The 12,940-nt window shown below is 35.0% G+C and overlaps 1 protein-coding gene across 1 annotated transcript; it reads left to right on the forward strand.

Moving 5' to 3' along the window:
- The first annotated feature begins 2,134 nt into the window (after window positions 1-2,134).
- LOC135681199 (nucleolar and spindle-associated protein 1) lies at window positions 2,135-12,700 on the forward strand. Its single transcript, XM_065195525.2, has 10 exons — window positions 2,135-2,291; window positions 3,440-3,508; window positions 5,258-5,432; window positions 5,718-5,762; window positions 6,686-6,749; window positions 7,128-7,197; window positions 7,552-7,695; window positions 8,188-8,303; window positions 9,931-10,131; window positions 10,597-12,700. Exons 1-10 carry the CDS (start codon window positions 2,202-2,204, stop codon window positions 10,679-10,681), a joined length of 1,059 nt encoding a protein of 352 aa, XP_065051597.2. The 5' UTR covers window positions 2,135-2,201; the 3' UTR covers window positions 10,682-12,700.
- The last annotated feature ends 240 nt before the right edge of the window (window positions 12,701-12,940 follow it).

A 12,940-nucleotide genomic window follows, 5' to 3' on the forward strand; every position in this document is an offset into this window, starting at 1 on the left:
TTGGAGCAGCCAGCTTATTTTTACGATTCTTTATTATTTGAACACAACTTATAACTGTGGCTATTGTACGTGAAACTTAACCACGCCGCTAATTTGTTCTGTAGCGGGAAGGTTCTTGAATCTAATGACTTGGGAAACTGTATGACTGTACGACTGTCCGATCATTGGCATAAACCTGTACAACAATTACTCAATTATTCAATTAGCTGCTCAAGAAGTTCCGGCTACCTACACTTGTTTGTTATAGCATACAATTTCAAAGAACGTTTTGAACCAGGGACGCCGGAGAAGGGGGACACGGGGGTCAACCGCCCCTATTGCCCTTTGAAGGAGCAATAGGCCCCTATTGCCCTATTGCCCTTTTCATTAATGTGCTCTTGAAGTCGGCCAATTGTAATAATCAGAAAGATTCATATGAAATTCTGATTATAGTGCTCAATTCATGACGACATTTCTCAAAACTTGTAAAATAAATCCTTATTCTAAAAATTAGCCAATTTTCAAGATATCTACAGAAGATTGAAATAAAATGGCAGTTAGTAGAAGGAATTAGTAGAAGGTGGGAGTTATCTATAAAATGCCCTTTTACTCAAGTCTGCCCCCCTTGCCCTTGGTCGTTCCGGCGTCCCGGCTTTAAACGATTGTTTTTGGATCTTTCCAATTATTATTCTATCTTTAATCGCAGGATATTTGTCACCTGTTTAGTTGTGCTGGCAATCATTCTTTCTGTTTTGCATGAATATCCATTGCAATTTTCTCCTTTGAAACCTCAGAAAGTCTACTTTTATTTTTTACAAGAAACAATGGTCATTGTTAAGTACTCGTGTTTTCAAACGCTTTAGAAAATACAATGCTCTTTGTTTCTAAAGATTTTCTTAAAATTCGGTTCGTTTACTTAATTTTTCATGCTAGGAAATTTCCCAGTTGGGGAGGGTTTTCAAGGAACAGCCTTAGGTACTATTTTTTGTACTACAAATTACTGTGTATTGTATTTACCGGAATGTCAAAGACGACAGCATCTTGGATCCAGTTCAATAACCAGAAATAAGTCTAACTACAATAAAAGTAAGTTTGAGCATTCAAAGGCATAATAAATGATTGACTGATATGATTAAGTGATAAAAAAAATTGAGATTGTAAAAAAAAGGCAATTGGGATTGTAATTCTGGCTGATGAGCGATAAATTAAAATGCACGTGGATTGTGTTACAAAAGAACAGGTGGTAACTGAAGTTTTTATGCATATGCAGAATAGGGGTTAGACAGGGATGTTTTTAGGCCCATTGTTATTTATATTGTCTAACGCAAGGGATTGTGCTGCTTTATACATTGGTGAACTAGGTGCGCATCTTTAAGACGGTATCGATGTTCGTTTTATTTTGCTCAGTTTGCGAATAGCAGTGGCAAATGAATGCAGTTGAAATATTTAAATCGCAACTGGTGAAAGAAAGTTAATTTTGAGCAAATCCAAGTGTTTTAAAAGCTAAGGTGAGAAAAATACATAGGCTTCTTTTCATCCGAAAATTGTTGGTGTAAAGCTACCCAAAATCAGCTCATCTGAGAATCAACTATAAAAACTGTCAATAAACTTCTGAGGAATTGAAAGGATTGCCCTCTTCTGTAGCTTTAAGGAATGGATAGTTGGTATGGCCATCTTAAATTCAGTTTCATAAACGTAGAGTTTTGTAATGGGTTGAACCATTGCTCCATGGCCGAACTCTGTATACGAAACCATCAAATTTGGTATTAATATAATACATGAATGATTCTTTACATTGTCATATTGAGATTTCAGGTGAAAATAGGGACAACATTAATTAGAAATCAAATTTTTAGAAGTCGTGTTCTCAAATCTTTAAAGAATCAGCCCATAAAGTTGTCTTTTACCTTTTAACGAATTCTTTGAGTTTTTTCCTTTACAAAATTCAATTGTTTCTTACCTTTTTGCTTCGCGTACTGTAGTTTCTCAATTTTTTAGATTGCCCAGCACTAATTTCTTATAAAAATGAGTGTTTCCCTTGTCCCCTAACTAAGTTCAAAGTTATCTAAAGATTAACCCCCCCCCCCCAGGTGATCACTGCTTTGTTTTTCAAAAAGGAATCCAACACGTCGCGCTTCAGGGGCCTGGGACACAGTTATTGTTTTGAAAGCGTGTTCGTTTCTTCAAAACAAAATTTGGCGGTTAAAATTTGAAAACTCAAAATGGCGATGACAGAGGGCGAACTCGCGAAATTGAAAAGACCAGAACTTCAGAAAATTGCGAAACTATACGCAGTTAAAGCTAACAAAAAGGTGAGCGATTATATATTCATCATGCTTATATATTTTTTCATAAGTTTGACGAAAGTCTTTGAAACTGCGGTCAATTTTACGAAGAGCTCCTTACTTAGGCCATGCTCGCAAATGAAGGAAAGTGCCCCACATGAATAAGTAAGTTCCTTGGATAAGAGAAAAAGCTAGAGTTAGAATTATCAAACCCAATGCTGTGAAGCGTGTTTCATTTATTCCTAGCTGAACACGCCATTATGCTATCCTAGATTGCTATTGCTAGGCGTAGGCACGTTAATAAAAGTTCAAATTAGGGTTTTCTTGTCTAGCTGTCTACTAAATGCCTTAATGCATTAAACATAATTAATCCTTAATATTGCTTCCGTGGAAAATGATTTTACAACAGCAAAATTGCGTAAAATTGCTGACTAATTCTTTAGCAAATAGAATAGCTATTTATAGAAAAGTAATGTTTTTTGGGTGTTGTTGCATCAAGCCATATAAATGCACTGTGTACATGATGTTTCAAGGGAATGTTTCTAAATCATTAGGTATTCAAAATTCATTCTGTACAACAACTAAACAATGAATTATGCCTTGTTTTGTTTTAAAGGAAAACCGTTTGATGTAGACTTCCTTTGGGAGCATACCTGCACATTTAGACCAGAATGATGTTGTCCTTTAGCAACTTTAATCAATACTCTTCTTCCCATATTTGGTGTCAAACCTACATGTGTACATAATTCAAATTTTCTACGTTGGTTTCAATTTGAAAATGGCTTTGAAAATGCCTTTGAAAAGATCAAATGAATGTTAGCAATTTTCAAATTTCTACTGCCGAATATTATTTCATAGTTTACAATTACAGGTCTTTTCTACACACTTACCCTAAGCTAAACATGAATTACAGTTAAAGTAAATGTTATTAAAGAAGTAACAGAAAGCTACAAAAAAATTTTTATCAATAATATTTGTCTATGCTTTAATATTGGCCACAAGGTATTGAATATTGACCGTAAGGTTAATCTTTGATTTAAATTGCTTTATTGAAAAATATATATAATTTGTATTATACGCTTGTATTATATGTGCTTGTATGTATTGTATTATATGTGCATTTCAGTCTGGTTTTTGGTACTGGTGATAATTTGTTAATATGTCCTTCCTTCTAGAATGCTGATATCATAAAAGATTTATTGCAACACTTTTCAAGCCTAAACGAACAAAGGGACAATATTTCTGTGAGTTGTCATTGGCTCCTTTCTTCTACAATGCACATTTTAAGTCTTCTTGGCTTTGAATGTTAACTTCTCAGTGGGAGGAATGATATTAGACAGGGAAGTTATTACAACAATCTAACCAAGTGCCTAACCATTTCCCAAGTAATTTTGATTATTTAGTTTATGAAGAGTACTTTTAGACTTTGAAACATTTTGTAACTTCCCAGCGGGCTAGTAAATTTAGGTGAAAAATTCATTACAAAAACAAATAGCCTTACAGTTTCTCAATGATTTTAGCTATTTAGAACATACAACATACATTATATAAGTCTTTTAAATTTTTTTTTAGAATGTAGGGGGGGGGGGGGGGTCATAATTGATGACATCATCAGTATTTTAGTCTTGAGATATTTTCATCACAAACAAAAATGTATATATTAAGGGGCTTATTTTCGTCATATATGTTCACTGAATTTTTATTAACTTTATTAATGTGTATTTTTGTTAAAAAAACGAGATTTTGATGATTGATGACATCATTTCTAGGAGGTAATAATGCCATTTTCTAAATTCTAATCATCCATCTACTTATATATATATATATATATATATATATATATATATATATATATATATATATATATATATATATATATATATATATATATTGCATAGAACTGTGAGGTTCTTGCATAATGAGCATGTTTTGAAGATCAAAAGGATCAAGTTGAGAAGATAACAATTGTTCAAATGCCTTATCTTTCAATGGTAGCCATTCGCCACACAAGCCATCCAATGATGTAAAATCAGAAACCTCCCAACCACTCTAATTATCGTTAGCGTCAGAGTCATCAGGTGAAAGACATCATTATTAAAGACATCATCGTTTTCGTTCAGACCATTCTCATTGTCTGCATTCAACCCAGTTTCATCTTTAAGTCTTTCCATTCCTCGACTTCCAGCAGATTCCTTTATTACGAAACCCTTTCCTTGCCCCTATTCAAGGTCACTCATGTTAGCATCTTAACTGTCGTTTACAAAATTGGTTGCTCTTCGTTATCTTCTACTTATGTTAAAGGTAACTGTGGTCCGGTGAACCAAATTGTTAAAATTCACTGGAACAACTATTTTGATGCTGATTATTTGTTTTTGTTGTCACTTACAATATGCTGGATAAAGTATCAATCTTTTTTACCTGGAGCTTTGTCCCCATAGTTCCTGTCCACCTTTGGTTATTGCTATCAATACCTTATAAGCTATGACTGTCATTTAATTATCAAACCTATGCTAGGATTGTTTTAAAACAAACTTCCAATTTTTTGTTTTTTCTTTGCTGCTACTTCTTGCTGCTACTCTCTGCCACTTGGTACATTAATTTCCTGTGTTCACCTGAAGCTTTGATTGAGTATCCAGTTCCCCTCTATCATTATTTGATGCAAATCTTAATATGCATTGGATAGGACACAAATCGGATTTTACATTTTGGAATTCACTGAAATTGTAACAGAAGTTACTTTGTAGAACTTAATTTTTAGGCTTCAATGATTGGTTATAATTTCATTGCAAATAATCAAATGATATTCAGGCCTCATTTGTCAGAAAACATCTGGACCAATAAGGAACCATTATTATGGCTTTTTCTCTTAAAAGATATCTGTCTAGACATTGCTCATTAACCAGATGTTCTAAGAAGTATGATCCCAATTGAAAACACAACAACTAGATATGTGTTGTATTTTTTATCTTCTTATTTTTCCTTTTTCACTGAAGGTAACTCCGCAACCCAAAACAGAAGAAGAAAAGCCAATTGAAATTACAATAAACAATAACGATAACATTGTTGTGCAAAAACCCAAATTACCTATTCCTGAAATCATACATAACTTTGAGCAACCGAAAAGCAAGAAATCCGTGAGAATAGATTCAGAGATCACAATAAAAAATGGTGAGTTTATTCTTTTAAATTAGAAGTAATCAATTTTATTTTAGATTCATCATTACCAAAAAAGGAATAAATGATAGTTTTAGAAATTTCTCATGGTTTAAAATTTTTGCCACGCAATCTCATTTAGATGTGTGAGGGTATTCGCTCTTATAAAGAAAAAATAATTTCAAATATATATATTATTTCAAAATGTTGAGACCCTTATTTACTTTATTGAATTGGTCATTATGCATATGTTTCCAGATTATTTGTTTCTACTGATGACGCTTTTGCTCTCATTTTCAGTGCAAGGCACAAAAATTCCGAAACTTCATGTTGGTCAGCTAAAAGGTATATAACACACCTTATATTTGTACAATCTTTCAACTTGGTTAGAAGGTAGTCAATCTTTCAAGGTATTAATCCTCCAAATGTAATAAATTGATCATTTTGTTTATTTGCCCCTTTATATACTGTGGTGCTTTGTTTAGGAATAAAAAGGAAGCGTCTGAGAGAGGAGAGGAACTTATTTGTTCATTGGATATACTTTCAAACCAACTCTTAGCAATAAGAACACCATTAAAGACATTGAGTCATGGTAAAAGGAGAGGGTATACCCAAATGTACCAAATCTGCTGAGTCATGATTTTCTTGCTGCAATGCTATTGTTGATCTGGAACTGGTCACATGAACTCACCTAGTGCAGATTAACAAATCAGTTTCCATTAATAGAAAAATGTCAACAACGGATGCCACTATCACATGAAACTGCAGCGATCAGGCTGAAACCAAAAAATCCCTATAGAGAAGGTCTTTTTACCATGACTCAATGCCTTTAAAGTGCTAAAAACACTTGCAAGTTTTCTCTGCCAGAAATTTTGGTTAAGGGTACATCATAGAAATACCAAGTTTAAGAAGCTGCTGGGTGATTTCTCTAACAATCTTGTTAGCGGGAAGGTTGTTCATGCAGACATACATTTTATCATAAGTTTTTAACCAGTCATCAAGTAGAGAAAGTCAGACAAAGATTTATCATGTCTCCACAGGACAGGACATGCATCTTGTTAACACAGGACATTCCTGTTCAACATACCAAAGCATGTAAAATATTAGCTATATGGTATCAAGCACTTTATGACACACAGTAAACAGTCTTCATTGCATCCATAATGTCACAACTTCCTTAGAGCAGACTATATACACAAATTGCACTAAGCTGATTTGTATCTGATATATACTTATTATCATCTTCAAATTTGAATTTCTCTTTACAGATGAAAAACCAAGATCTGCAGCAAAAGACAAATTCCAGAGAATCCATAACAGGAGCTTCAATAAGTAAGAATGCCAATATTTCTAATTTATTACAGTATCCTGTAATTATTCTTACAGATAATATCACTGTTGTGCCATTTGGTGGTTAGATGGTTCATTTTACTCTGAGGTGCTTCGGGCCACACATTGATGACAATTAATGTCAGAAATTAATTCTACTTTTTTTTAAATGTAATGATATGAAACCTTACATTCAAATTTTATACTTATCATTTCTATTTTTCAAATTATGCTTATTTTACATGTTCATTTTTATCATCAAGTTCCATGCCCGCAAAACATAATTTTCGGAGAATCATCTCTTCAAAAATCAATTTAAAAATGTCATACTTATATATAAGTTAAATTAATTGATTTACCTTGTGGAATTTCTCATTTAAGAATGGAGAGCATTGATGATTACATCAAGAAGAAAACAGACAGAGCAAATTTCTTGAAATCTTCAGTAAAGGTATTTATAGTTCATAAACATGAATTTTTGCTCTCATGGAACGAAGCTAAAAATATAACATTAAATATTTCCGGCCATGCGACACCGCAATGACACGTGGACCGCTATGCCCAGACCACCCTCTTCGAAGTTTCAGAATAACTTATCTGCTCGATGTGTTTTGCGTTCGAGTCTTCTCTTTATCGTCTAGGGGACTTTTGTCTATAAAATATTACCTGAACACAATGTACATACCAGTTATATATAAAAACATATTTTATAATAGGAGCCATGAACAACTGGTTTCTCGTTTAATTCAGTTAAGCGATGCTTGTGATAAAATGATTATGAATTATTGATCTCAATCTTTTTCAGGCGGTAGCTAGTGATGTCTTGGATGTTCTATCTACATTCAAGAAATCTCACAATACTCCAAAAACGCCCAGGAATGCAACCAGCTCGAAGCCTACCCACACACCAAAGACAAACTTCACGCCACGAGCTAACTTCATGTCTAAGGTTGGCTCTTAATTTAATGTCAGTTTTATCAATTTGCACCCATCTTATCCTGCCTTGCCAACAAATAAGTTTTCACACCTCATCCATCATTTCCTCGTAGTCTTTTGAACAGATATCCACAAAGTAGAAATGCGATACCCTTCGGTTCGTTTTTGCACATAAATTGTATCTTTAGTTGCATTAATTGCCCCCCTATCCTTGGTTGACTTACTTCTATTTAAGGGTGGAAAATTAGATGTTGCTTTATCGGAAGAGAAATCTTAACTGAACGATCGATGATCGTCAAGATCTTCTAGGATCTTCTTTGATCAACACAATGAGGTTATAACTTCTCTTTTATCAAGGGATATGTGTTTTGCCTAGCTTAGCTTCTTGCTCGAATTGTTTTATTACTGTTGATCTTCTGCTTTTCGATTTCCTAATATCGCATAAGCCTACTTGCCCTTCCGAACTTTTCTGAGTTATGAGCAATTTTCCCCTCGTGTCTTCTAGGAAAAGAAATCAGCAACAAGCAGAGTATCAACACTGAATCTTTCAAGTGCAAAATCAAAAGTGAACTCCTGGCACAAAGACCGCACAGCATCCCGCAAGACTGTATTCGATTTCAGGTAAAAATATTAATTTCCACGTTTGTCGCACAAATTTTAATCAAGCCATTAAATTCAAAGGGGTCATGGCTTTCAAGGGTACACCTAACACAGTCTGGCACATTTGTGGCATATTCTGGCAACGCTCTGGCAATAATAATGTCAAAGGAAATTGAACTTTATCATTGGGTCCCTATAAACAAGTTAAAAAATTACTACAAAGCAGAACCAAATATTATATTGTCTAAAATGTTAAAGTTGTATAGGCAACCTTCGATCTTGGAGATCATGGTATATACGATAAATCTTCTAGACCTGATGTATCTGCGTATGACTTAACAACCCGATACTTGAACGACAGCGCTTGTTTGAGTGTTCACAAATAAACGAGTCTTTGTTTGCATCAAGTACCGTTAAAGACCGTCTCGTTCTGGTCTTATTCTCCGCCTTTCTCTATATAAGGGGAAGGTTCATATCTCATTGCTCTAGTTATCATTAAATCTCAAAAAGCGGTCGTCCTTGCTTCCTGGAGCCATCTTGAGTTTCACTGAAAAGAATTGTCATGGGACTATGGCTATCATTCATACTTTTGACGTACCTAAGCCATCTCAGCCGTTTCTGCATTATCATAGTTTCCACGCGTGCTAGCCCTGGTCGTTTTAATATCTCCGTTTGCGGTATCTTCTCTTGGCATTTAACTTTCAAAATCTTTCTTAAACACATCACATGAAAAATATGTAGTTTTTTAATGTTTCCTGCATACTTCCATTTCTCAGGACAATACAGCAAAGAAAACATACGCAAGTCACATGTATCCGAATCTTGACCTTAGTAGAGAGTTTATTGCTCAATTCCTTAATAACCCAAAATTCATAGCCGCTTTGCTGATATTTTATCATTTAGATCCAAGTTCATTGTTAGTGTAAAACCAAGGCAGCAGAACTTACCGACACTGCCAAGCCTATTCTGATCCAAGTAATGTTCTAACTTAGTTCCACAGATCTATGTGGCATCATAATCATCATAGTTTCCTTCAAACTTATCTTGTGCCCAAGCCTTTGCAAATATTCTTCACTGTGAGCAATTAGCACTGCATCGTCGGCAAAGAGAAGTTCACTCACAGTTGATCTTCTCACTTTGATCTGAAACTAGAGATGCTAAACATTCGCCATCATGTCTAGTTCTGAGATGGATAAACTGCTATATATACAATTTAAAGGAAAAAATTGTTATAGTATCGTAAAAGCTTTATTTACTGTATTCTCCATCTATAACATCCCTTCCCAAATAAGCTCTCTTTTGAGGCAGATATTTAATGACTCCCTTTTCACTATTACCACATCCTCAATTTCACTCAAGAAAGACGGTAAAAGAAAATAATAGAGTGACAACTTATGGTGTTTTGATTTGTAATATTTCCATTTTATTAGAAATGATTTATCCGGTACAATTTCTTTTTTAAAAAATTAGGTTGTGCCATAAGAACAAAACAGCAAATGTTAAAGCTTTTATCTTCATTGTTTGATTTTGTTATACTGTTCGGCGCCAAGTAGTAAGGTGAAGCATTCTGGCGAACACTTTTCACACCCACAACTTGAGTTGTTTCGTTGCAACACATCATTGTGATGTCATATATTTATTCTTGTAGATCACCACTGACAAAGCTTGATATCCCAAAGAAAACACCCAACAAGTTTGACTTGAAGGAAAGTCTTAAGAAACCGCTATCTTATAAACCGCACCGCGGGAAACTTCTCGGTATGGAGAAGAAGTATTTTAACAAGGAGAATGCAGCTGAACCACGTAGGACAGATGTCAAAACGATGAAAAGAACGCAAGATGTTAAGAGGTTTGTTTGTATGACTTTTTGTTATGAGGTTAAAAAGCGACTCAAACCACATTTTGTTTCTTGGCTTTCAATGTGTATGTGCATGTATGGCATAGTCTATGTTGGACAGCAAACATGGAAAACTGTAACACGTGGCTACAAAGCCCATAAGCATGGCGGTAATACTGTCGATGTCAGTAACGAACGCCAACGAAAGCAAAATCAATTAAAGTGCAACACTTCTGAAAAAGGTTTTCGGAGTTTAAGGATATTGTCCGGAGAAAGGAAGACCACTATTCTGGATTCTACCTAAGAATCCAACTATAAAAAAATTTGCCATAAAACTTTCTTCTTTCAAACTTTCTACATATCAAGTGTTCTTTCTCGCGTATCAAATGTTTTCAGATCATAGAATATAGGCAATTCTGCTACAGCCTTTAAAGCAAGTTGGGATTATAACGACCTGATTATGTTCTGTTCTTCTAGGGAGGAAAGGCGAGCGACTATGAAGAACAGTCGCCTAAATTCCAAGCAAAAATTGCTGGACAGACGAAGGGGGATCGTGAGTTAATTGTTTAGCCAATTTACTTCAAATTGGACTTTTTGTAAGGACCCTCTTTAAGGTTGTATATAAGAACCCTGATTTTTAGCAATGTAGTGTATGGGCTTTAGCAATGTTTTGAAGGTAATGCCCTTATTTGTCCACGAATAGTACACTCGCAATAGGCCCAGTCTTTGCCAAAAATCCTTTGAGCGTCCTGTTGCTAGAGTGTTCTTTTAAGAAATTAACTGCTACCTGGATTTTGAGTTCTGTATGAACCACACAAAACCTTGTAACATGGACCCACCAAACAACATTGTTCGAGGGGGAAGTTGACATGCGGTATGTAATATTAAAAAAGTTGTTGAAGTGTACGAAGACTTTTGGCATGCTTTGTACTTGCTTCTTGGAAAGATGGTCTCTTTCTTGCGCTGGAACAAACATCAAAACCATTAAAGCTATCTAACATGTTTAAATTATTGTGCCTACCTGTCAGCTGCGATGTGGAAATCTTCACTGATTTGTTACACTGGGTGGCTCTTAGTGCATCTAGATGTGCTGTTATTTTGACACATTTCGAATTTCGATACTGTTTGCAACTTTTTCTTAATCGCCATCTGTGAATTCTCCTAGATTGCCTTTAGAGCAAATTTTTTGGTCAGTTGATTGCCATATTTTCCTGTTGACTTGAACGCTGTGAAAAATAATTTCACATTAACGATCTTGCTGAGATTCATTTTCGACAAAATGCCCTGTCAATCGATCTAAAGTAATTGCCGATCCAGCGAAACTAAAAAAAAAATGCAGCCTACACTCTCTGTATTGCTTATAATCAATCGTAAATTTTGTTAAGTTGAACAAAACATCGTATTCAGCTGTGATTCTGAATAACTTTGGCAACAAGGCCTTCTAGTTTAACAAATTGATTTCCGCTGCAGTCCAGTTTCACTCTAAAGAATCTAATAGAAAGCAAGATCTAGTTCATCTAATGTAAAGACTAAACCTGTAAGGGGGTTTCGTTTGTAGTAAGCACGAAAGCCATGTGCAAGATCAGGGGCAACAGGGGATGGCTACCACCGTTTTTCTTGGCTCAGGAAACTGGAATCAGAAGTATACGAGAGGTGCATTCCATAATTCTACTCACCTAATCCCCGTCCCCTTTTCCCCAGCAACAACGGCAAATAATTTGTCGACAAGATATCCCTTGCATTAGTTTGACTTTAAGATTGCTTCTTTTGCATTGCTTTCAGTTGAATGCCTTAGAGGTGTATTGCTGTATTTTCAAGAACCCTTGCTTTAATTTATGTACCCCACCACCCAAGCACATGATAAAAGTGTTTGAATGCTCAACAATGTCAATCCTTTTGAACGACGGTTTTGAGTAATCCTACCCATACTATGAAATGAATGGCTAAATGCAATACTATACCAATCAGAATATCGAATGCAGATTGATCACTTTCAACGAAACCTGATGCTCTGCCTGGACCTAACCGCCAGACACAACGAGCAGCAAATCATCTACGAAAATTTCTCATTACAAATCTTAAAATCAGGCTTTGACAGCTGCACAATGTATTTAGATTAGGTCGTATTCTTACACCCATTTTGGCAAAAAAAATGGTAGAAACAATCCGTTGGCACTTTATTCGGTGTGATGTCAATAAACGTTGCCTGCTGTTTTTATTCTCAGTTCGAAAGGAAGTGCACGTGAAATCTCTCTGTGATAGAAAAGCTTGATACAGTTTGACCTAGCATCAAACGCATAATGATATGCAATTGTCCTATGCTTAACCAACATAAAACGAGTAGATGTTGGAACATGGTCTAGGATGTATAATATGTAATGGTGTATAGATCTGCCTGTATTCTAGCTGCCTGTGTTCTAGCTGAAACGTAGTAAGCTTTGAGTATCCTTGTTTTCTTTTCCTGTTAGCGAAAATCCCTATATAAACCTAACTCTCTTGTAAAACTATACAACTTTCGTCAGATTTTGACAATTTTGATTGTATATGCTTTTATTTCGAGTATATACCAACAGTGAACTTACGTTTGGTGTTTTGCTTTATTTTTGTTGAATTCTTCCAATTTCAATGAACCCACTTTCCACATCGGTGCTGAATAAAATGTTTCGATTAATTATTTGAAGATCAGTCTCCGAGAGAAATCAACTTATTCTGTTTTCCCCATGATTATATTTCTTAAACAACAATACTCTTGACAAACAATGGAAAATTAGTATGACGTTATGGAGAAGGCATGAATATATTTGAATTGAATTTAATTGCT

Source organism: Rhopilema esculentum, chromosome 12, assembly GCF_057945365.1.
Source record: "Rhopilema esculentum isolate cy_ngs chromosome 12, ASM5794536v1, whole genome shotgun sequence".
Classification (NCBI taxonomy): Eukaryota; Metazoa; Cnidaria; class Scyphozoa; order Rhizostomeae; family Rhizostomatidae; genus Rhopilema; species Rhopilema esculentum.